The sequence below is a fragment of the Aptenodytes forsteri genome, unplaced genomic scaffold (genome assembly GCF_000699145.1).
Source record: "Aptenodytes forsteri isolate BGI_AS27 unplaced genomic scaffold, ASM69914v1 Scaffold287, whole genome shotgun sequence".
In the NCBI taxonomy this organism is placed as follows: Eukaryota; Metazoa; Chordata; class Aves; order Sphenisciformes; family Spheniscidae; genus Aptenodytes; species Aptenodytes forsteri.
The window spans coordinates 1,044,023-1,070,145 of NW_008794854.1; the positions used below are offsets into that span (position 1 = coordinate 1,044,023).

At 36.5% G+C, this 26,123-nt stretch overlaps 1 protein-coding gene across 1 annotated transcript in view; it reads right to left on the minus strand.

Annotated features, from left to right (window-relative positions):
- Positions 1-26,123, minus strand: part of EPHA6 (EPH receptor A6) — a 397,911-nt gene that overhangs the window by 227,136 nt on the left and 144,652 nt on the right. Inside the window, exons 2-3 of the mRNA XM_019470822.1 lie at positions 22,233-22,388; positions 12,615-12,950 (exon numbers count right to left, since the gene is read on the minus strand). Coding sequence (XP_019326367.1) covers positions 12,615-12,950; positions 22,233-22,388 — 492 coding nt within the window. The remainder of the gene's footprint in view (positions 1-12,614; positions 12,951-22,232; positions 22,389-26,123) is intronic.

The window sequence follows — 26,123 nt, forward strand, 5'->3', positions numbered from 1 at the left end:
CCCAGTGGGATGGGGGAGAGAATCGGAAAAGTGAGAAAACTCATGGATTGAGATAAAAACAGTCTAATAATTGAAATAAAATAAAATCTTAAGAAGAAGAAGAAGAATATACAAAACAAGTGATGCACAATGCAATTGCTCACCACCCGCCGACCAATGCCCAGGCAGTTCCCGAGCAGCAGTCACCACCCTCCAGCTAACTTTCCCCCAGTTTATATACTGTGCATGGTGTCACATGGTATGGAACATCCCTGTGGCCAGTTTGGGTCAGCTGTCCTGGCTGTGCCCCCTCCCGGCTTCTCGCTGGCAGGGCATGAGAAGCTGAAAAGTCCTTGACTAGTGTGAGCACTACGTAGCAACAACTAAAACATGGGTGTGTTATCAACTTTGTTCTCATCCTAAATCCAACACACAGCACTGTACTAGCTACTAGGAATGAAATTAACTCTACCCCAGCCGAAACCAGGACACCTTATTAAATCTTTTTATCTTTAATTATTGTAAAGGTATCTAAACAAACTCAGTAGATAAGCAGGAATTTCTAAGTAGAAAAAGAACAAAAAAGCAAAACCCCAAAATCTATAACCTGATTTTTTAATGCTTTAGGAAAGAGAAAAATCTGGTCAGAACACTGGCCACCTACTAATAAGGCTAAGAGTGTAAAGCTCGCAGTTTCAGGTGTTTCACCTTATATCAAGAGATTAGAAGTACTCGTATAGCACACTGTGCTTAAATCATTTACTTTCACAGTTACACCACACTTCTATCAGTGTACAAGACAATATGTGACCCCCACATCCTTCCGAAATAAATGTTATACTTCCAGTGTATTTTATTGATTAAGAAGGGACTAACGGCCCGGTTTGTAAAACAAGCCAGTTTCCGTTAAGCACCTCAGTGACGGGGCAGAATTTTCAAAGGTGCTCAGTGAACTGCAGCTCTCAGTGCTTCCCTTTCACTGGGATGCTTAATGAGACCCGAGCTCCCTGGAAAACCTGTCAGTCCTGCAGAAAACATGCACACACTTTCCTTTCTCTCTGCGAGTACTCTCTCACTCGGTGGAGCACCCACAGTGTGTATTGGTAATTGCATAAGAGGTACCCAGCTTCTTGTGGTTAAGGGCTTTATTTTCTGCAGTTTTTAAATGTTCCTCTTATCACTACGTATTTCACAATACTCCACTGAGGAAATAGTGTACATATATCAGGTACTTAAAATGTTTACCTGCAAAAACTTAAACAGAAAGATGGGAAGACAGTTTAAGTGTAGAGTAATATAGAGAGTAAGGAATGGAGTACATCTCATTTATGAACATTTTTTTAAAGTATTGAACAGTTTCAATGAAAATGTAATTTTAGTGTTACGTGGAAATGTAGCTCATGTATCAATCTGGTAAATATGAAAATATTACAAAATTATTAAAATATTGCAACAAAGTAAAATGATATTTTCTTATAGCAAACAGAAAGACATTAACATATTAACATGTTTTTAGTATTAGTTAGACTAATGAATCAGTAGCAAAATTATTTTCACACAATTTATACATATATTGAAAGACAGGTTTGTATAATATATAGATGCATATAGAAATATAACTATATATAGTACATATTATGCATTTTTTATCCTTTAAATTATATTTATAGAAGAAATTCCAGATTGAGATTTTAATTAATTTTAATCCTCCATCAACTGAGAGACTGAATAATAGTGACTTGCTGATAAAAACTGACACATATTCCACCCACTCAAACTCTTTTTGAAGATGTTAGTCTTATTCTCCCTAAAACCGCATGAGAAAGCCACCTTTTTAATGTCTGACAATATAACCATCACCTTAAAATGGAAAACTGGAAAAATTAAGAATATTTTATTCACACTGCTGCTTAAAACAGCTTAGATTTATTATGTTTATGAGAATGTAAAGGTTATCTGGAAAGTTTATCCAGAATGCTACTGTGTATACGAATATGGAAAAACAAGATCTGAATTGCTTTTTCATGCAGTAGCCTGCCTTTTGGAGTTGTTCACCACCCAGTATTGCAGCTAACATCTTGGGTGCTCACCTAGAAATCTCAGGCCATCTTTACAAACCAGTTGTGTCACAGATTAATGGTTATAACAGAAAAGCAAAAATTTTAAAGCGGAAGACAATGAAGCAAATGAGATGTTAGATAACTTGGAAAACAGATAAAGATACCCTGCAATATGTCCCTGAACCTGCACAGAACTGCACCGATACATATTTTTGAATGCGATGCAAAATCATTAATCATGTTAATGCCTCACTAGTGTGTTGGGTGCAGGTGGCTCTATGGGATACAGAAGTTGTACGGGCCAAGGGTGGAGGTTTTGGGACACAACTTACTTCCTTTTACATCAGCTCCTATGGGTTGCAACATGAGAAACTATTCACAGTGAAATTTAGCTTCAAAGATCTCGCAAACATCCCTTTGTTCATCTGAGATTAATCACTTTTTCAGTATTACAGTATGTTGCATGTAACAAAAGTTACCATTGAAACTGGCACCATCGAACCTGATTGTTTCAGGAAAAGGTCAGGGAGATAAATGCAGATAAAACTATGCTCTTCTCCTAAAGATAATCTCCCAGCACCAAAATAATACACACCAGGGAACTAAGTTAATACAGCTCTGCAGTCAGACCTGTTCTCTGAAAAGGTACAGACTTTAATCTTCCATGCTGTCAATTTGCTTCTTTGACCACACAAAATTAACTTCCAAATACAAGCAAGCATTTTTAAAGATAAACAGTATTTAAACCACATTAGAAAAATGTGATTTTCTCTATTTCCTCTCCAAAGAGTTCATATTCTAGTCAGAGTCGCATTATTTATAAACTGAAATCAATCCTTTCTGTAAATTGTCATAGAGGGATGCTAAATATCAGTTAAAATATTTTCTCTTTATTAGAATAAATCGTATCTGTGAATATATGGCAACAACATATCAAAAATTCACCTCGTCTAATTAGTAAATGACATTTTTAGCTTGACAGAAAAATGTACGAGTTGAGGGAAGAAGGCAGACTCATATCTGCTCTATTGTTGGCAGACCGTAGCCCATCATCCTCAAACTATAGACTGAATTTCCTGAATCCCATTACTCCATTACCCTACCCTGTAAAAAAATTTTTTTTTAGTCCTCATTGATCTTCAATTACAGGATAAAAAGAATTGTTAGATAATTTTAGGAGAACAATCTAATTTTGAAAAACGGAGTTTAGAGCTTAATATTATGTACATATGAACCAGTCATTGGAATCAGACAATTTGTTTTCCAGACAGATTTGAGTTAATATAATAAAATGATAGTTTATTTCTAAACTGTAAAATACAGTATTAGAAACTGGCTGAACAACTTGTCAGTAACTTACGGGATCATACATCAGCTGTTTGCAATGCATAACAAGTTAGAATTTATGAGTCACTTAGATAATGCACATTAATCTCTAAACACTTCAATACAATTATAGATCAAGCACATGTTTTAGAAGCTGCTGCATGTATTATTTAAAAAGATATGGAAAAGACAAGTTTAAAAATATTACTTTATATTCAGACAGAATAAGCACAAAGAAAATTCTTGCAAATGTAGATTAATTCAATGAAGAATGAGATTTAATTAACACTGGAGCAATTTATAGGGTTTGCCATTAACTTCAGCAGAAAAGTTGTGACTAGTTATCTGAGTACTGTGAATGAAGGCAAAAGAACTCAGAAAGAGTAAAGGAGACAACGGGAGTGTTCAGGAAAGCTTAGCTGAGCCAGGCCTCCCTTGCTTTTTATCCAGTGGGACATCTGTAACTGACTTCCAGTGAAACAGCTTTGGGACATTAGATCCAATTTTGCAATTAGAGATTTCTTGTAAATATTTGCTTTAAAATTTCAGTTTTCAAATACTGACTAGTTTAGCGTACAAGATGACATTGTTATTCCAAGAAAGAAATATGGTGATCAAATTGGTTCAATTTGCTGAATAAATTTTTTAAAAATTTATTAAATGTAATGTTTTTTTAAAGTTTATTTTTTGTAATATAAATTCTTTTATTCACATTCCTCTTCCTTCTCCTAAACGAAATATTAAGTGTGCATATCCTGGCTAGTATAATCTTTTCAGAGGAGCAATCTTTATTATTTGTGCATTGGAGACCCAGTATAAATTTTACCACAGTGGGAAAACATTTAAATATGTAACACAGATATGAAGATAGTAAACAGATGTCTCTCATTGTTAGTCTGGGCAGAAAAAGGCAAAAGCGTGTTATTAGAAATATTATCTTGAAGCTAACAGAACTGTAAAATAAATACATTTCTGAAGCTTTAGAAACTATGTAATTTTGAGTCTGCTCTCAACCTTATTCCAATGTGCACAACTTAATGATATTATTGTATATAAATGAAAAAAACTATTTCCAATCTGTGAGCCTAAGGCAAATGCATATGGAAGAGTCACAGAAGTGGAAGGAGAAGGGTTGTTGAGTGTAATGAAGAAACTACATTTTAAGAAGCAAATGAATCGGAGCAACCTGCTACTGACATAATTGCTTTAAAGACCCCATAGCAAACATCAGCAGAATTGGTTTGTAATTTACCAGGTCCTTCATTTTGAACATGCTCCCTAAAGGTTTGCGTGAAAGTCATGACATCTACAAACACAATTTGTTTCAGATTGACTAGCCGTGATGAATGTCTTCCTTTACTACCCTTGACCAAAATCAGTCCTCCTGCCAAGAATGCAACAGAAGTCTTCATTCCACTTGTCATATACTGGGAACACCATAGTTGTGGTTGGTTTTTTGTTTTTTGGGGGGTTTTGGGTTTTTTTTTAATGAAATAGCTTTCAGAAATGTTTAGGTAAATTTTGAAAACAGAAGGTTCCTAATCTAACTCTGAAGAATTTCGCAAGTCGGTCAGTTAACATTTGTGGCAGAAGTTTCTAATTACTTAAGTCACCAGTTTATATCTGAAATATCTTGCACCCTACCTTGACTAGAACGCTCAGTAATGATTCTTCTATGTATCATTCATTGTGAGAGGTTCCAGCTAACCGAAATGTGCTTGATTATCCTAACCTGGTTCTTAGCTGAGTGATGTGCAGATAGCACCAATAAGCTTATTTGACATTCTTGTTTAAAATCACCAAAGTTGATGAATGAACATCTCATTCATCATGTGCTGAATGCCCTTCGCAGCTACTGACTACAATAGGAACAAACAAAATAAAGGCATATTTCTTATCCCAGTGCTGTATGCCTACCAATTTATTTGTAACGATTGTTTTACATTTTTCTCCACAAATGTCCCTTTTACAAATTGAAATAAACTATTATTATTAAATATACAATTGTTGCAGCATTTGGACGTAGTATTTTAGCGACTACAACTTAAATCAGAAACTTGCTGAAAATGCATGTCACAGACAAATTGCCAATGGTTATAAATAATAGTGTGCTATGCAATGAAAGAAACTATTATAAAAGCTGAAAGACCACACCGGTAAGTATATTATGGGAAAAATACTTTACAGTATCGATTAACCTCTTTCCCCTCCTCCTTCAAACTAGAATCTCATTTTGTTCTCCTCATATTGCGTAACTTAGAGAAACATACCTTAAAGCTATGCATAGTCTGACTAGCTTAATGGATAATACTGGTGAATGAGAAATGAAAGTAAATGGAATCAGGTTGACTTTTGCTGCATTAAAGAAATGACTGAACATCAATACCTGCCAGCAGAAAAAGAACATATTTGTTAAAGAAAATTTATAAGTATTTAAAAAATCTTCAGGATATAAATCAAGATTGCTTTAAAAGCCATTTTTCACCTATGAATACTGTGTAATAATCAGGCATATGTGTAAAGAAACGTGAGCAAAAAGTAGTCTAAATGTACAGAGGTGACCAGCAAATGAAAATCTGTGGGTAACCTTGCCTCAGAACTTTGAATTTTGGCAGACCTGAAGAGTGTTCAACAGAGTGTTAGTTGAACAAGTCTGAGAATTGAGATTTAGCATTTTTGCCTTGTGGTTTTCTTTCCAACTGTAAATGCTTAATTTATATACACACTGACATAAATATGCGTATACATTCATACAGTTTAACAGACTGGCCTGAATACTCATTGCATAATGCTGAATACCTTTTTTAAATGTATTGTTTAAACGTATTGTTCAGAAGTGACTTAAAATAGGGAGTACACATCTCAAACTTTTTTTTTTGTTAGTAATCCCTCTTACTGTCTTCACATCGCGTTCAGTATGGACATTTATAGACTGTCCCTAGCCAGTAACCAATGAGTTAATATTTCTCTTCAAATTTGTCGCATAAATAGCACCAGCAGCACTGTTCTGCACTGCTCCCATGACAGTACAGGGTTTGGTTGAACTATCAATACAGCTGTAGGTGTCAGGTAAACAAATGCCATACATATTTATTGTCATGTATGAAAATTTCATGACCTTTCTTTCATGTGGCTTGAGCTCTGGCAATGTCTGATGGAGGTTGTTTTGTGACTGTTTCATAACGGGCTTTTATGTGACCTGCTATTCCATTTCGACAATCAGTGATTAGAAATAGCTGTTCCTTTAGATTTATAAACCATTAACATAAACAGTTTGGAAGACAGTTCAAAGGGCTTCATCATGTCATTATGAAAAAAGCAGCTTTCTTGACTTTAAAGTTACAAAGGACAATCACATCTGTAGAGATTTGAGACTCGGGGGGGGGAAAAAGGAAAGTGGACTTTTGATTAGGGTGAAAGTCAGATGCTACTATGGGAATCAACTTAGGATGAGTGAACAGGGAACTCCCCTGCCACACCAATGAGCATCCTGAAACTATACTGTCATCAGCCAGAAGGATTAATCCTGATAAACTGTCCTGGTAGTACCACTGAGATGCTTTTCTGACAGTCAGATGAGGCTCTTAACAACTTACACCATCTGCATTGTTATTATAATGCTATATGCCATTAATTCGTGGTGATACGGTCATGTTTATTCCTGGAAGAGACACTGAAATCCTTCCATGCATTCCTCAGTTCCCACAGCTCTAAGAGAGTGATAAGAGGTTGCTGTTGCTACAGACCATCCACACTGGGCTACAAATATGTCTGAGGAGCCACCTGTACTAGGAGACACGACTTGGCCGTAATTTATTTTGAAAAAGGAATTAGATGAAAGGCAATCCCTTTCAGACACTGGCAAGATTTTACCATCAGATTAGGAAACATCTTATCACCTAGTATATATCTGCCAATGGCTCACATAAAATAAAATGTATTAGACAAAGGAATCCTGCCAGATTTGCAGTTTCAGAGTCTGCTTGAAAACCTCAGCTAGTCACAGGCTGCCAACACTAGACAGACACAAGCAAAACTAGACAGGTCTTTAATATAGTGATAGGGTGTGTGCCCAGACAGAGTGAAAGTCTCTCATGCCTCAAACTTTGTTCACTGGTAGCAGGTCTTTGATGTCACAGAGACCAGAGTCGTTCACAAACTGCAGAACTCAGGAGGGAGAAAAATGAGATTTCTGGGATGCAATGGCAGAAGGAGTATTTCTCTAGTGTAAGCTTTCCACCAAGGCAGGAAAGACATGCAGAAGGAGCCCACGAACGGAACGATGCCCGTGAAGTGTCCCACGGCTGGACAGTGATTTTAGGGGAGGTCACTGCATTGGGACTTGCAGGTGAAAGGTAAGCTGGGGGCTGCCAGCATGGAGTCCCACAGGAGGAACATGATGTGGTGAAGATGCGGACAGGACAATGAGGAAACTACTCAGTCAGAGAAACACTATAGCTACGGACTGCCGCTCCTCAGTGATGCAGTTGAAATGGTGGACTGAAACGGAGCAGGCCACTATCTGTCTGTATAATCATGTACTCAGGGTACGTCTCGCGACTCTACTCCACCTCTGCACAGTGTAATGTTGAAAACCCCCTCTGTTCTCAAGTAATACAACATATGAAAGCCCACTGAGTGAATGTGTATGTGGACCATTATTTGGAAATAGGAACTATTGTTTTAAGTTCTGTTTTGCTTAATTATTCATTATTTACTACTTTAATTATGTATGAAAAACCTCAAGTACTTCTGAATGTTCTTTAGGCAATGCAGACTCTAAGGCATGCCAAGAAAGTTATATAGTGAGGTGTCTCCTGCTTCCATTAGTCATAAGAGAAACATAAATTACAATTCAGCATATAATTCTCTGCTGCTTCACACAATGATTTAAAGTTGATTGAGTACAATTACTTTATACTCAGCATATTTACTGCTGTATAAAACTTTCTCTCTCCCATAAAGAAAAGGCATCCAGGCACTTTTCTGAACAACAGTATTGTTAAACATTTTTTGATGAGGCTTTTCTGAAAACATGTTTTACCTTTCAGTTGTTTACAAATTACTTTGGCAGTGATTTGGGAAAGCTCTTAATATGTGCTAATGTTCTTCCTTGAACAGGGACTTTGCTTAAGTGCTTTTCTGAGCAGAATCTCGTTCTGTTTATCTATCTGTCCATTTATCTGAATTTAAAGTAGGGATTATTTTGATATCTCAAAACATTTTGAAACAAAGCTACGCAAGAGTAGCATGTAGCTCACTTCCCTCATCTCTCCATCTGCAACATCTACACTTCCTAACACATCCCTACCTCATCCTTGTTTGCCACACTTGCTGGACAAGGGACAGCATGTGCTGTGGTCATACAGGAACTATATATATTCTTTCTTTACTGACTAGCCAATAGACAGGTTAAGTGGTCGGTCAGCTGGTGTCTCTAGTCCAGTAAGCAAGCCTTATGTAGCCGAACCTTGCTTTTTGACTTGCAGACCCAATCAACAGCTTGGTGACTGTAAGTGGTCATTTTTCATGCTTCCATTGAGAGCACAAAATATCTGTGAAATCTTTTTCTCTGTTATCAAACTCATGTTGGTTAATGGGTTCACAGTTCTTTATGCTGTCTGACAATGTGATCACAGAAACTTTGTTTCCTTATGAAGCCTGGGGGGGAAACCAAAAACATGGATATGGAATTTACAAATATTTGTACAAAATTAATAACTAAAAAAGTAATGAATGCTACCAAATTCTTTTTATATGACTTACATTAATGTTAGTAATATTTTTTCAGTATTTGATCAGGTCTGGTAATGCTTTAGTCATCAAACCGCAGAGAGGTTTGCGGGATGCAGTTTGCAAAGCCTTTTAAAAGTGTTATTTTCCTTTAGTCTGCTTCTTGTCCTTGTTAGAGCTGAGCAGTGTACTTAATCTTGTTGATGCTGGTGATTGCATGAGGAGGTAGTCAAGATTTTAATATTAGTTGTGGTAGAGGTCTGTGCATAAAGATGAGCCTTAATCACTTTTGAACTAGTTCAGTTCTCCTGTCAGCAAATATTCTCACTCTTTGATGCTCTCAGACTGCTCTGCTCACTAACTGTTGTAGAATACAATTCTTCAGTTTCTGTGGATGCCCACAGTACTCTTCATTGCATTACTTTATTCAGCAAAATGCCAACAGCAATATTTCCTCCAAAAAGAGAGAAAAACCCCTGAAGAACAAGCTCATAATTTTGCATGTTTAAAGAAGAATCTGTTAATTTCACATAAACCATCAAAAAGAAAGGGCCACTAGAGGGAAGTAAACCCAATATGCTCAAAGAAAATAACATGCTAGCTCCTCAGCTACTGTAAATTATTACAGCTAACAGAATGGACTGGATTTACAAGAGCTGAAGATACTGTTCTATATTCTTAACAAAGATGTGACAATTGAAGAAAACAATTTATATATTTATAAAGAAGTCTATCACTTCATGCAACGTCTATACCAAAAACATTAAAACAGTATGTATGAAAAGATTACATATAAAAAGGTAGTATGAGCATGGGATAAATATGTTGTGTAGGTATAATTTATTATAGATCTAGATCTTTCACATTAGACACATATCAAAAGAGAAAAATTGTTTTAAACCAGTATGTTTGGACTTCTGGTAATGCAGTCCTTGTACACATTAAGATATTTTTGATTTGTTGTCATGTCATGCATATAATCTTGGATCTTTGTTTTATATGAACATGTGCACAAACCTGCAACACCATGCAATAAGTACTGTCCATTTCAGTATAAGTAAGATTACAAGGAAAGATTGCAACAGTGAGTTTACTCTTTGGCGGTATAGCTAGAAAAAAAAAAGCCATATAAAGGCAATTATTTAGTATTTTGGTAAATATGGCAAAAGCAAAACTATAAATTGTTTACTAATAGCTGGCTAACAATAAAAATAAAAAGGTCACTAATCCTTTTACCTGAGAACTTCGATGTGATTTATAAACATTAATAAAGTCTCTGCAACGTTCTGAAGCTTTAGTTCTACAGCTTCCTTTTCTGAGGTTAGATACTCTAGCTTTCTCCATTACACTTCCTATTTCTGACTAAAAGTATCTCACAAAAAATGTTCATTGTCCTCTCAATAATTTCCATCAACTAAAACTCCATTAATTTTCATCCATATTTCATATGACATTATCTTTCTCTCTTTACTTTTAAATATATAGTTACCGTGCTTATGATCTTATACAACTACATGGTTTGTAAGCCTACAAAATTGGTTTTATCTTTATAACTACATTTTATAGATGCCTGTATTTCATTTTTTACAATGCTTTCTCCTTCAAAACTGTCTTTTTATATCCAAATAAACTGACAGATATTCTGGAAATCTGGTCTTAAATTCTCTGAAGCTTTATCTTTAAACTACATTTTATAGATGCCTCCATTTCATTTTTTACAATGCTTTCTCCTTCAAAACTGTCTTTTTATATCCAAATAAACTGACAGATATTCTGGAAATCTGGTCTTAAATTCTCTGAAGCCCTTCCAACATAATTTTTAGTAATGTAAGAATTATTATAGGGAATGCAAGCAGCCTACACTCTAGAGTTTACTGTCAGCGTGTCACAAATTATCAAAACATTGGTCTTTTCCCTGTTTTGAGTAAACTGCAGTGAAAATCTATATCCTTAAACCAGGAACAGATAACAGCAAGACATTTTTTAAAAGCCCACCGCTTAAATACATATCACAAGCTGTGTTCACACAGCTGTTAGCCAGTTTAAAAACAAACCATATATCTGGTGACCTCCACCTGTGCATGCTTGGTGACTTGCATTTAGTACCATGTAACAAAACATCTAAAAATAAGTATATATAGGGGTAGTTTCTGGCACCTCATTTTTTTCCTTTAATTAGAAAGGAAAAGAGAGATACAGGTTCACAACATGATACATAGCCTAAGAGCTTAAGGCAATTCTCAGTGCAAGGCGTATATCATTAGGCATCTTAGATAATTAGCTCTTCTGTTACCATCATCACATGAATGGTGAGTGAGTAGTTTTCATGCTTTTTCTAATCCATTTTCATGAATATTATTAGTACTATCATTGTCATTATCATCATCATCATCACAGCAAGCTGTTAATTTTTGTATGCCCAAAGGCAAACAAGTCATTACTTACTCATCAACAAAACTACTTGTCCCAGATACACAGGTAAGCAGATTTTTGCTAGGCTGATCAATGAAAGAACCCACGGCCTTTCTACAAGTGGAACACAATAGGATCTTTCTGAACATTAGCACTTTTAGTAAATACTTTCATATTATCAAAGGTCTTCTACTCAAAACCGTAGTTTTGCCAGTTCGGTTCCTGTTCTACATTCAGCTACAGTTGCAATGTCACTGCACAGTAGGTGGAAACCATTTCTGGAACAAATGTCAGCAAGGGATAATTTTGAAATAACCTTCTCATCTACAGTAACACAAGCCAGAAGATAACACTGCTATATAGGTGGCTTTGTTGGTAACCTGTGACGCTGTTTCCTGGCATAGTAAGTATTTCTAAAGATGGAAGAGGAAAAAGTTGCAGAAATAAACAAAAATATAGAGCTCTCTTTGTTTCCCATGTTTCTCATAAAGGTCGGTCTTGGACATGAATTTGAACTGAAACGGGGGGAAGAAAAAGCTCAAAAACAGTAATGCAAAGTGGACAATTAAAGGAACAAAAAAATCTATTATGATACCTCACCTAAGGAAATGGCTCATACAGATGTTGAAATATCTTACAGGGAAGCGTGCTGTATTAGTACTATGAAACATGGATACTAAAGGAAGTGAGTTCACTTTCATTTCATCTTTGAATTGTGAAATTGCAATAGATAACCTGGGGTGTTTTACTCTTTCAAAACGGAAATCATAAGGAAAGACTTGGAAAACCACCAGATACAGCCTTCAGTTCTGATGAACCACTGATACAGCTAGTCTCAGGTAGTTAAAGCTTGCACTTAATTTTAAACAGGAAGATATGTTTTTGTGCCCTGTGTATTGGAGTCAAGGGCCAACTGACAAAAATATTTAATGCCCTCAGCAGCTTCCAGAAGCTGGAAGTCCTCACCAAAAGCAGTTAAAAACGTGTAACAATCTGCAAAACATCCTAACTTGCTGACCCAGACTTCCAAGAAACAAAACGATCCCCCTAATAAGTGCATAGATGACAGGGGCACAGTGACAGACATGCAGTGCTGGGACTTACCATCTTGGTCTGTGGTAACCGTGATAGCTGTGAACTGCTTGGGAGAGAAACTCAGCTCTGAGACCCCATTCATGGCTTCTATTTCAAAGGTGTAGTTCACGTGCGACACAAAGTCAAGCACTGTCACAGAGGAGTTGATGAGTCCCGTGTGCCTGGGGATGAAACGGATACCTCCCCCACAAATCTCACACTGGCTGGCGTCCAACCCACATTTCTTACAGATGACACTGTAAGTGAGATCTTTTCTTCCTCCGGTATCGCTCGGGGGGCTCCATTCCAACATGAGAGCTGTTTCATTGATGTTAAAAATCACATTCCTCGGAGCAGAAGGTGGCCCTGCAGAGAAGGAGGGAAAAGGCTGTTAAGTGACAGCTGTCTATTTTGGAGAAAAAAAAAACATGAAAAAATATTTTAGTCTTAAGGCAATTATTTGCAAATAGAAGCTAAGTACGTTTCAATAACAAATTCAATGGAAAAATGAAAAATTATCTAAATACTTACAATCCTTGAAAATTAAGCAGGAATAATAAATAGGTGAGATCATAAAAAGCTGAATAATCTAAATAAATTAGAATTAATGCAGAAGTAATTTAAGGCAATATAAAAATGACTTGGGAATGTCAAACCTAGACTTGATAACACAAATTTGCACTAAATATCTGTTGATCTTGTGGGATACTGGGGTAGAGCTTTAACCACAAAATTTATTTCCTTATTTTATGGCTAGTAATGTAGGCTTTTCTGATACTTATAATCTTTAATGTTTTATAAGAGTTAAATTGAATAATAAATAAATAACAGCTTTGGAATAACTACAAGAGGTAAAATTGTTTGTACTAGTTCTGCAGTGCCAGGTATTTTTTCTATCCTCCACTGCTTATCCCCAGGGATTTCTTTGCTGCTGTTCATTGAGAGAGTTAGGTGGCAACAGGCCAAGACTATTAGGCACGAGAGACAGTTTACAAGTTTTTTCTTTCCCACCTGGCATCTCATCAGCATCAGTATAACAGTGAAGACATCAACCTTGCAAGCTAAAGATCCAAAAGGATGTCGGCAAAGCAGGAGAAAAAATAATTCTTGAAGACTGTGGGGAGGGATGCAAAGATAGTAGTGGCAGGCAGAGTATAGGAAAGCTCTCAGCTAGCAAGCAGGCAGCAAAGCTTTCTGTGTACTGCCGGATGAACCACAAGTGACCATTTCCCATGGATCCCACAATAGTCAAGGTATGTCCACCTCAACAAGTTTTAAGCTGTTATGCTGACTTACTGTGTAGGATCACATGTAAATCATCTCAGGCTTTATAAATCAGCTTCCACAGTCTGATGGAAGAACTTTACCACCTAATGATTTTTCAGATAGGAATTAGTGAAGGGGTGAAGGAAAGGCAGAAACTGTTAAAGGAAGTCTGAATAATCTTATTTCCATTTCTTATTATATTCTTCTTCCACTTAACATATTTCAACCAAGCACTTACAGACACATGGTTTTCAAAAGCAATTTGTGTCTAGCCCCAAAATATGCCCATAAAAATTATGTAAGAAACACAGATTTGGCGAAATGCAAGGCCTTCTACTCCAGGTTTTGATATATATAAGATGACTGTGGTAAACTCAACTGGCGATCTCCGGGGTTTTTTGAGCTGAATGAGTTGAATAAGCGTTATATTCCCAGCTCTCAACATAAAATCACAGTGGACACGGATTGCTTAGCCAATGGTTAGCAGAACTTTGAAAACTTGCAGCTTGCTTTGCTGCTTTTCATGATTTATACAACCTGCCAGCAAGACTTAAGTATAAAGTTTTGATTGAGATACTGTTCAAACTTCAAGTGAGCTTTTCATTACTTCAGGGTCTCTCAAGCAGACTGAAAGACTGTATGAAACATTTGCAAATGACATCAGCTAATTCTTACACAGAATGTATTTCACCCAACAAATTGAGTGGCACAGTAAATCTGAGAGAGTTAGATAATTAAAATATCATAATGTCCTTTATAAAAACTTTAGGACAATGAGAGAAGAACTAAATAAAGAAACAAACAAAAGTATTGATCAACACTCTTGTAAAGTCCAGTTTAACTACTTGTAGGATGAGGGCAAGACCTTGTGCCCAAAGGATGGTCACATAAATGGTCAGAACTTTGCATTAGGAAGGAAACCAAAATATCAAAGCTCCTCCCAACATTTCATATATAAATCAGGATTTCAAATCTCAGAAAAAAAAAAAAAAACTTTTTTCTAATCATTCAATTCCATTATTTCTTTTTTTCCTTAAGATCTGCAATTACTACAGCACTGATACACTGATTCGATTGTCAAACTTTTAGCTATTTATTTGACTAAACAAAATGTATTGATTTAGAAAATCTAGCCCATGAGTGGTTCTGAAATATTCACCTACAATTGAAATAGATCCATTTATTCAAGTTCTTAATTCGTGAAGATGACCCTGAAAACTAAAATGGACCATACTTTAACAGAAAACATTACTATATCTTACATTTTACTAATAAACTATATAGTAGTAAAGATCTATACAGTTGTACCTACACATAGCAGCAAGAATGAATACTAACTTTAATGAAGGAGAGAGGCAGTAATAGTTGCAGAAAAAAGGTCACTATTCACCAACATTTGTAATTTTTAAGTGATGCTATTTGTTTACTTATGTGGCATAAATGTGGGTATAAAAGCTGGAATGCTTGTAAAGGGAAAAAAGGTTTGTATGGCATGGGAGGGATAACGTGAACTAATAAATGTTAAGGTTTTCTGTGAACTGTAGTTGAACATTTGAGTTGCTTTTTTCTTTCTGGCATTTATTTGTAACTTTAAAGAGCTGAGACTATGTTTTCATTAAAATGATTTTTGCCCTAAAGTAAATGATGAGTTAGCTGCTGGATTTCAAGCACTTGATAATTAAAATATTTGGAGGTGTTACATTGCTTTGCATTTTTTTAGTGGGCAAGAAAGTTTAAAATATTTTGAATGTGTGAGTATTTATTCGTCTATCTATCTGTGCAGAGTTCATAGTTAGTGGCCAAAAAGCCCCTGACAGTAAAGACCAGTTATTTTTCAGCATATCAAGGAATCATTTAGCTGAACGGTATGTGGCTCATTTGTACTGAAAATCGATATTTCTGGAACCCGTCAGATGAAAATTATTTTTGTAATTTGGAGGTTTTATGGTCACAGGGATTATTTTGAGTATTTCCTTCCTGGTCTTTGACTGTGACCTTGTGATAAGTCTAACACCAAAGCGTCTGAAATACTGTAATATGTAAGTATTTATAAATGCAACTTGTTAACAAAGGCTAATTATATTGATATATCATTTTCCAACGGTGTGGAAGACAGAGACAAGGTACAGCCTTGAAGATGCTGATGTGGTCCAAAAGCTCCTACAACCTTAGAGTGTCTCAGATTTACAAGTCTCTAAACCTCCTGTAAAATTACTGTGAAGTTGATGGTTCTAGCTACTCTGGAAAAGAGTCCTGAGATCAGAGTAAGCTAAAACTAGCACAGATTACTAAAACTAGCACAGATTACTTCAGCTTCAGTTCTTCTTATTTATGTGCAGAAGACAGGAATAATTATGTTTCCTCTAAAAACATGCTGTGAGAATTAAATAATGACTGCTCTTAACAAATTCCCACTGTTAAAACCAACAAGGAGTTTTAGGAATATGGAGGATGAGCCTTAATCACACTTACATATGTGCATAACTTTAAGCGGATCAGTAATCCCCTTGAAATAATTGGTAATACTCATGCACTTAGAACTAAGCATGTGTGTAATTGCTCGAAGGACTGGAGCCAATGTTTTAAAACTGGCTTAAATTTATTCTTACATAAACTATAGCTATTATGACAATGGGTCATCATAGCTCAGGTTTTTTTTATGTTACTTCATCAACTTTGGCAGGCCAAAACAGGAATTAATGTGAATCCAGGCAATAGGAGAGTTTTGCCTGGCTTTGTCAATTTTGATTTTCTATCAGATTTTTGTTATACTATATGCAGATGGCATCAGTAGAAGAACCAATACAGTAGATAAAATACACTTTTTTTTAAAATTTATTTTTTATTTGTACTGGAGAGTGAAGGTTGTTATATTCATGATTTGGGACTTAATCCTCAATTGTAAGAGAAAACATGAATTATTGTATATCACATTTCAATGAATAGGGACAACATTATCAATTGTGTTAGGGGTGTCTGAAAGTATATGACTGTCCGCCTGCAAATACTGAAAAAAATCTCAGACACCCTTCATACTCAACGCCCCTCATGCCAATTTGCATGACGATTAAATAGCTTTTTAATTGCTGTTAAATTATGTCAGTTAAACTGTGATTTCATGCAAATATTAAGCTGTAATGACATGCAGTGAATCATTTGCTAAGATTTAGAACTTGGAACAAAGAGAGACAATTAATTCTAATCCTCAGATTCAGCTAAATTATGTGTCACTGGGCTTTTATGAATGTGGCCTGATTGCTTTGTTATAATTTATAAATTATACAAAGATTATTTGACACATTGGAAAAACTTGGCAGCAATAAGCCTTCTGCAGACATCTGTGTGCAAAGCTCTCAGGGATTTCCATATATTGATTTTTAAGGAAAACAAGTATATTGGTGAAAATGATGGATCCTTTCCTCACAGCAAAATTCATGACTTTGGATTTTATGCAAGAGAGTAAAACAGTTCAGATGGATGAGCATTAAAAAAACGCAGCTCTTCTGCTTCTTAGATGAAACACAGCCCGAGTGTGAGCCATGTCTTTTGCTTCATTTACAAATTATAATATAAGAAGTATTTCTACACTCTCTGTGGAGTAGACTGGCATTGATGTCTTATGGAGAAGCAGGCCCACTCCAAAAGCAACTGAGCTGAGTTTATGCCTCATGCAGTGCTTTGCACCTCCATCTTACTTTGCGTATTCTCCCCCTCTGTGAAGGTGAAGTGCATTTTGCTCTTTATGGAAGGAGGGAGGAGCAAACCCAACGCTGCAGAAGTCTAGTGAGGGCAATGCAGTGTTTTAAACACTACAGAGTGATGACTGTCTGGAAAAAAACTTGTTTTTTAAGTGAGAACTGTCCATTACCAACTATTGGACTTAGAAGTGTGTGTTATTTGACTACTGAATTTACAGTGGAAGGGCAAAAATTAAACATCGTATTCTGAGAATACTCAGAATCAACATCTGGCTGTGCCACTTGAGTTCATAATTGCTTTTTTGTATACATACATACATGTAGCATAAATAAGTAGTGTCACTTGATCAAGAATGCTGTATTACATTTTTTCCTTTTCAGATCACTTATTCTTTTTCTGAGGCAGGCAGGAAGAATGGAAGCCAGTGACTGCAAACCAATACTCCAAGTCTGAGCGTAATGATAAACTTCAAACAAGTATATTTATAAAAATAACAATAGAGGCAGTAGAGTTGAAGGCTTCAAGTATGTTGCTTGATTTTGCTGCTGGAATACAGCGTTGACTCTTAAAAATAGAGGATACAGTTTGTGGCAGAGGTTATTGAACAGAGCATAAGTTTGTTTGGTTCAAAATTGTTTAAGCATAACATGAAAAGAGATGCATCCAGACTGAGACACCCAATATAAGCCTGCCTGCCTTTGACCTTGAAAAGATGGATCAATTTATCCAATTACATTATAGTGGGAAATGTTAGAGTTTATGTACAGAGTAATCAGACAGGGGATTAGGTATGATGCTATTTGTTGCTCACTGTGTATGCAGAGAGATCACTGATAGAGTACTCGCATATGGCAAAGAAATACAATAAGGAGAAAAAGTAGCAGCAAGAGATTGTTAACAAGTGCCAATCAAATGAAAAAAGACTAGGAGAAAGATTAACAATATATCCTAATGTAATTTTCATTCCTTTTATTAAAATCAGATTTCTATTATGCTTTTCTGCAAAGTGCACACTCTTCTTTTACAAAATACAGTTACATGAAGTAAAAATGGGAACTGTACAATTTTGGAAAAGCATACAGTATGCACTTTCATAGAATTAATGAAACTAGATTTGAAGCTCATCTTGAAAAAAGTGGATGTCTGAAGCTAAACTCTTAATTTCACAGTCTCGTAAATCAAGGTCCTTATTTTCCATAATGCTGCATATGCAAGTTTTCCAGTACTGAGGAAAAATTCTGGAGTGAGGAATTGTGGTTTAACCTCAGTCGGCAACTGAGCACCACACAGCCGCTCGCTCACTCCCCCCCCCACCCGGTGGGATGGGGGAGAGAATTGGAAGAGCACAAGTGAGAAAAACTCGTGGGTTGAGATAAAAAGTTTAATAATTGAAATAAAATGATAATAATAATAATACACAAAGCAAGTGATGCACAGTACAACTGCTCACCACCCGCCGACCGATGCCCAGCCAGTCCCCGAGCAGCGGCCCCCCCGCCCAGCTTTCCCCAGTTTCTCTACTGAGCATGACGTCACATGGTATGGAATGTCCCTGTGGCCAGTTTGGGTCAGCTGTCCTGGCTGTGCCCCCTCCCAGCTTCTTGTGCACCTCCAGCCTTCTCAGTCGGTAGAGCATGGGAAGCTGAAAAGTCCTTGACTAGTGTGAGCACTGCTTAGCAACAACTAAAACATGGGTGTGTTATCAACATTATTCTCATCCTAAATCCAACACACAGCACTGTACCAGCTACTAGGAACGAAATTATCCCAGCTGAAACCAGCACATGTGTTTAATTCAAGAACAACTCTCATTTAAAACGTCACAAGAAAAATTTCTAATCTCTTATGTCACATCTCACATGTCAGGATACAAATTTGCAAATGAACATCAAAAATGCAGATCTGCCCCAAAAGTGGTTATGTAGAAAAGGCATTTTCTTACTGCACAGCCTTTTCTCTCTATTTAGTCAAATTGGCTCATTTTGTTCCTAACTTTTCAACTCCTTTTATTACAGTAAAGCATGACAGTTTGGAAGGAAGAATCTAAATTCTACTCATATCTGTATCTTTGTTTATTAAATTTAAATTAGCCACATCTGCACAGACCCACCGAAGGCAGTAAGGTTGTATTTATGACAGAAACATAATTTTAATAACTGAGAGCGTAATTTGAAACCAGTGGGGCTAAAGATATCACTTAGGGAACAATTTGGCCTCCAGACTCTTCATTACTGATGATGTGCAAGAAGATAAGAACGCAGTCTGCCTGTCAAGAGTCTTGGTGTCATTTGCAGAACTGACAATTAGTGAAATAATCATGATCATAGGTATAAGATGAATACATCTCCTGTTACAGTCAATGAAGGACTGATACCTTGCAGTCTAGGCTGAATGAGAGGCAATGCATGGTGGCACTGAACCAAGAGCAAGGCAGAAACTAGAATGTGGTTCACTGTCTCCTTTATTTCTTATTTCTCCCAAGTTGGGGTGAGATGGGGCACTGGTACCTCTGTTGTGGTTGATTTCTTCCCTGCCTCCGCTCACTCAGTTGCTTTGGCTGACATCATCAGCAGGAACGGAGAGGTCTGGCAGCAAGACTTCCCTGACAGTTTTTGGCCAAAGCAGCTCTCAGTACCCCGCTGTTGTTAGGAAAGCACTGGGGTGTTGTAGGTACCTGCTCCCTGATGCCACAGGCCTCTCATGCTCCTCCCTACCTTATCCATACTAATGGGTAGCAGGGCTTAAAATTGTGCCCTGAAAGATTATTATGGAAACATAATGCCATGTATGAGTAATTTTTTCAGAGAAGAACTGTCTTTTGGAGATGAAAAATCAATGACTTATAAATAATATGGAACCGCATCTGCATAATGCATGAGTGAGACCATCTTTCTAAGTGTGAAACTGTCAAGAGCGCCTGGGATGTGTTAGTTCTGTGCATAAGTTTTTAATGGCCTGTGCTTGGGGCACTCATTTGAGTAGAATTATTTGTAATCACCATTTTCCTGCGGGAAGTCTGGAACAACATTGTTTATTCTCTCACATATTTTGTGCAAAAAGGTAGGCCTATGTGCCTTGCTCCAGAGTGAGCTGACAGCAGATTGTGTGCATTGGATTGGGGTGCCTCTCTGAACCCTATGTCCCTTCAGTAGCTGGAGGCTGGATTGACCCTTCCCATCTGAAAACCCTATGGTTAGATTAGACAACTTTCTGCTAAGTGCCTTGGATCTGAGGAATGCCATTTTTGGTGTCCATCACTCCCATTTAGTGGATGGACAGTGTCTTGGTCTACGTAATGACCTCAGGATTACAGAGTGCCTATGACTTCGTAAACCAGCTCCAAATCACCTGGTATATTCCCCATTTGCCCAGTACGGTGCCATTTGGAGAGACTAGCATGAGCACAGGAAGTAGTTCAATTCTGCTAGTGTCAGCTCAGTTATTTTTACATGGTGCTGCCTTACGCAGTGTAAACATACCAAAATTATGACTATACACTGATGGTTATTGCAGCACTACTTTGTTTTCATGGTTTTATCTCTTAAGCTTTTCGTATACTTAGTCTGTTAAAATACTTCATGCATTTAACACGTTAATATTTTTAGAATTCTCTTAACAAGACGACTGTGGCAAAAAATGTACTTGAATCAAATCCTCCACCAAAAGAGCTAACAAAATGCTACACAGAAAACTAGGTATCTTAGAAAATTTACAAACAGATTTTAATCATCTTTACTAAATAATAGGAGTTTATATGTAAATATAGTATTTCACCCACAGATTTTGAAATGCTGCTGTTTGTTCCCGGTTTTGAGATTAAACAGATATAGTTGCTTCATGATCAATAAATGAATCCCAGTGAGTAACAAACCACATATGAAAATCTATGAGAAATATTTTATTAAGTGAAAAGAAAATTTATGCTTTACGTTTCTAGACATGAGCACATTGATCAAAGTAATAAAAATCTCTTCTCAGTCAGAATTTCTGCCCCTAGATTGCTGGGCATCAGTTTTGTCTTAATGACAAATTTAGGTTAGTAAAAAATCATGAAATGTTGTATTTTAAAAATTGCCAAAAATTCTAAAGAATTTTCATTATCACAGTTGTATAAGAGGGAATAACTCTCTGTTGAAAGAAGATGATATGCAAGAGAGTTTAATTATATCTCCTTCTGATTGGATACATCTTTTTTCCTTCCTTTTACGATTTTCTTGTCTCTTTTTAGAGAGTTTAGCTTTTATTCAATTGTGTTGGGATGATATTTGTCTTATAATTTTCATTTAAAGCTGGGGAGACAGCAGAGTATGTTATATTAGTTTTTTTCTTTACGTGACTCCTCAGTTTTTTGAAAGTTTTTGTACAAGCATATTTTCATGTATCTAGAATACATACTGGTAGATAAAACACAACATTGTTATCTATATGACAATGCTTACACACTTTGTATTATCTCTCAGAACTACAAGTTAAAAAGTCACCAAACTAAGAAACATGTCAGTATTCTTAGGGATATCTAAATAGAAATATGATGTTTGAATTTTGATTTTAAAAATCTTTTTGTTATCTTTAATGGGATTCTTCACAAAATGTACAAACTGATATCCTTTTTTTAAAACACAAAAATAAATAAATGAGGCGCAGGAGAAGAGAACTGCAGATACTGGTACTGATCAGACTTACGGGTACATGCCATAGTTGGTGGGTCCTTCTCAGCCCTGAAGTAACCTTTCTCACACTGACAGACAGAAGTTGCTTCTACGTAAGTCAAACTGTGTGGAGGGCACTTGGAGCACTTTACATTTCCAGCAAATGCTTTATAGAATCCAGGCCTGCAAGCTGCAAAACAAGAAAATAAGTTTCATTAATAGAAGCAATTTTTTTGTCATAAGTAAAATCTGTTCCATGCAGTTATAATGCACCTTCTTTCCTTTCCAACCTAGATATATATGCTATTTTGATCATACAAATCTTCACAGTTTTTATTTTGGTATATGGACTTAAAAAAAAAAAAAATCTGTTCTTGGTATTATAATGGGAATCATTAAAAGAGACAGCTTCCAAATTTACAGACAGTCCTCACTGCTGCTTGAAATTGTTATCTAGACAACTTCACTAATATCACTAAACAAAAGCACATTATCTATGTTTTACGTAGGTTCTATCTGTTAATAAGAAAGAATGAGATCACTTCTTATCTGCCAAAGCTATTTATATGGCTTCCTTATTTAAGTAACAGAGACTTGCAATGCTTAATATGTTTACCCTCACAATGCCTTTATGAGACAAGGATGACATCCCTATATATTTATAGATGGGTCTGACTTGACTACAGTCCCCTGAGAAGCTTCTGACACAAGGGCCACATCAGCTGGGTTCTCTGCACCCTGTTGGCATGAGAGGCTGGGAGGCACTGCTATACCCACCTTCAGAGATGTAGGAAGGAGATGCTGATACTCTCTAGCACAAACTATGGCAAGCCTGAGGCTACTCTTAATTGTGTCAGGAAACAACCTGGATAGCAGCTGCCCTGGGGATGCGGGATGTTGTGATGGTCAGAACTCACCACGCCCCTAGTTACTTGGAGCAGGGGTCCCTGCCATTCTTAATCACAGCACAACCTTACATGCCTTTTCGCTGACCTTTAAAGCAGAAACAATTCGTTAAAATAAATCTTATCATAAATCTGCCAGGTTTGCATTCTGAAATATTCTTTAAAAACCATCCTCAGACTTCATCACGCATGTTTAAACAGAGATTTCCTTCTTTCTCCTGCCAGCTACCACATTTACACATGCCAGCGTGTATTGCAGTTACAGTCTTCTGGCTTCCCAATCCAAAAACAGAACTGAAGCAAATGAAAGAGCAACTCAAACATGTATACACTGTACAGACTCATATTCCTTCTGACACTTCCAGCAGTACGATGGAAACGATTGCTATAAATATGATTTCAAAGATCCATGTGGCTTTTTCTCATTTTGACATATTCAAGGCTATTTTCTTTACATTGCTTCAGAAACCAGGCAGTACTTCCTTCTCTCGTAATAAGACAAAATAACAATATTAAAATGAGGTGTTCTTTAAAAAGTACCGAAAAGCATGCATTTTATGGATTCACTGTCAGTTTGTATCAATTAAGTTATTAAAAAGTATTAAAACATAGATAACATATACACAGATCAGTTTTGCTCTTCCATCCAAAGGACTTGCTTGATATAAAAGCAGTTTCATTAGTAGCTGAGGGAAAAGCAGTGAGAAGAGGGGACTGAAAAAGATAACAGTTGATTGCCTATCAGAATCCAAGCCCCAATTTTTCAAATGTCATTTTAAGAGATTAATTTTGACCCAAAAATTTCAGCAGTTCTCCCAGTGTGTTCTTCTGAATTTGCTGAATAGACATTAAGGAGGAATCCTGCCCTGCTGTCACTTCTGGTGTTAGAGATAAGAAGGGTGGGAACAGCAGGGGTTTTCCCTTTGAAAGAAGGCTACTGGTCTGATACAATTGTGATTATAGTGAGTGGCAACTTTCTACTGATTGGAAAGACAGCAGGTGTGGTGCATGGAAGAAGGCAGCGTTGTAGATATAGGCCGTAGGCACTGACTCCTCTTAGCTTTGCTGGAAGGAAGGAAGAGAGGAGGCAAGGTAAAATTGGGTAAGTGTTATGCTTGCCTGCTCCTTTCTTCTTTTCTCATGCCCAAATCCTGCCTTGGCTTATCAAAGGATGAATATTAAATTCTTGCTTTTAATAGCTACCTTTCATACACGTGGTGTGATACAACGAAGTTTATGATTAAAGAGTTGGCAATTCCAGGTTACAGTTTCAGTCAAAGCAAAATGAGTGCTCTTTAAAATCCTTATTACTTCTGAAATTCATGTCTGTCAGTTCTGAAATCATTCCTTCTTCCCTTCTGTCCCCCAAATGACAAACCACTTGGGATCAAAAGAAACACAGCATTCTCTTTCAAGAGAAATATTTTGTTTAAACTTCAAGCAGTTCACTATTCCAAAATAAAACTCAAGGAGAAGACTCATTTCCAATTTAAAAAAGTAAGTGTTTTATTCTGAAATGGTATTCTGTAATGTATTTAAAGCGATTATGGTTTTGAAACAATATATCTCTTAAAAGAAAGCACATATATACTCATGGAAAAGATGGGTAAAAAAATAATGGATGAATAAGTGGATCATTCTACTTCTTTTGAAGCCAACACAACTACATTTATCCATTAAGCCAGGTATGTACCACAAATTCTGAGGCAGAGAAAGACACCAGGGAAGCCTTTCTATGGATAAGTTTACAAAGCTATTGATAACCCGCTCCCCGTCCAAAGGTAGAATCACACAACCATGATTGTTGTACACTTTCAAATAAAAAACAGCCCTTCATAAACAAGATAAAATAACACAAGCGGAAAACCCCCAAATGATCACAAGCTTGGGATAACTCACCTGTCTGGATAACTCAGTGCTGATTGTCAACATTCAAGGTGAAAGAAAAGAAACTGTTGCTCTATCAAAATCGATGAATATGCAGCACAAGTCCGAAATACAGCACTTCAGCTGCTGTACATATCTAAGCTTAGATTCTTCTAACAAATATTGTATTTCAGTGGCACAATTAATAAAAACAATTGCTAAACTTGCCATTTTCCACAGAAAATTTGCAAGCACTAGTGTTACTACCCAGGTTTTTAAAAGCTCATTTAGGAAATGCCTCAACTGCTATGACTTCAGAGATATGTCTCCCTCTGAAGAAAAGAAAAAGAATCTCTCTGTTCCTTTGGCCTTAGGTGTCTTCGTGGAGCTTAAGGCCCTGTAAGACCACTATAAGCCAACTGTAGGTCACAGCAATTCCAATTAAAATTCACAGGAAAATTGCACAAAGGAGTCAATGGTATATGCATTCCATTGTAATTTCTGATTTATACATAACATTTTGTAAAACTGGGGTTTGTAAGTGTTCTGCTATGAGACTGCAGATTGCATTACTGCATGTAAATCACTGTGTGTGACTGCAGGTTGTGATATCAAACCATACAAAAGCACTAGATGTTGTATTCAACTTTAGAGTCCTGAAGTCACATGCTATCTAAAGTAAGGATTAGGATACGACTCTGTAAAGGGATTAATCAATAGGCGTACTTACATACTTAATGTTAACCAAGTTCCTCAGATTTTGCCTAGCTTCCTGTTACTTCTATTTATTCCCCTCCCTGTGGCGGTTTCAGCCACACAAAATTACCTAGTGCACAAACTGCCTGATGGGCAAACCAGAAACTCAGAAACTTTTAATTATAAATGTGTTGTGGTTTTGTATTTGAAGAAGGAAAAAAGCCCTCTTTCCCATGCAAAATTGTATCCTATGTAAATATATTACAAGTAAGTTAAAAGTTTGTTCCAGATGTTTATGTATGCAGAAAGTTTCATTTTGTATGAGTTGATAAATCAGTATTTTCAAAGTGTTTCTCATAAAATTTTCTTCCTTCAGCTAACAGTTATTACATCTATCATTTTCACAAATTATTTGTGGATATGTTAGCGTAAACTAAAATTTAAACTATGGAAAGCTC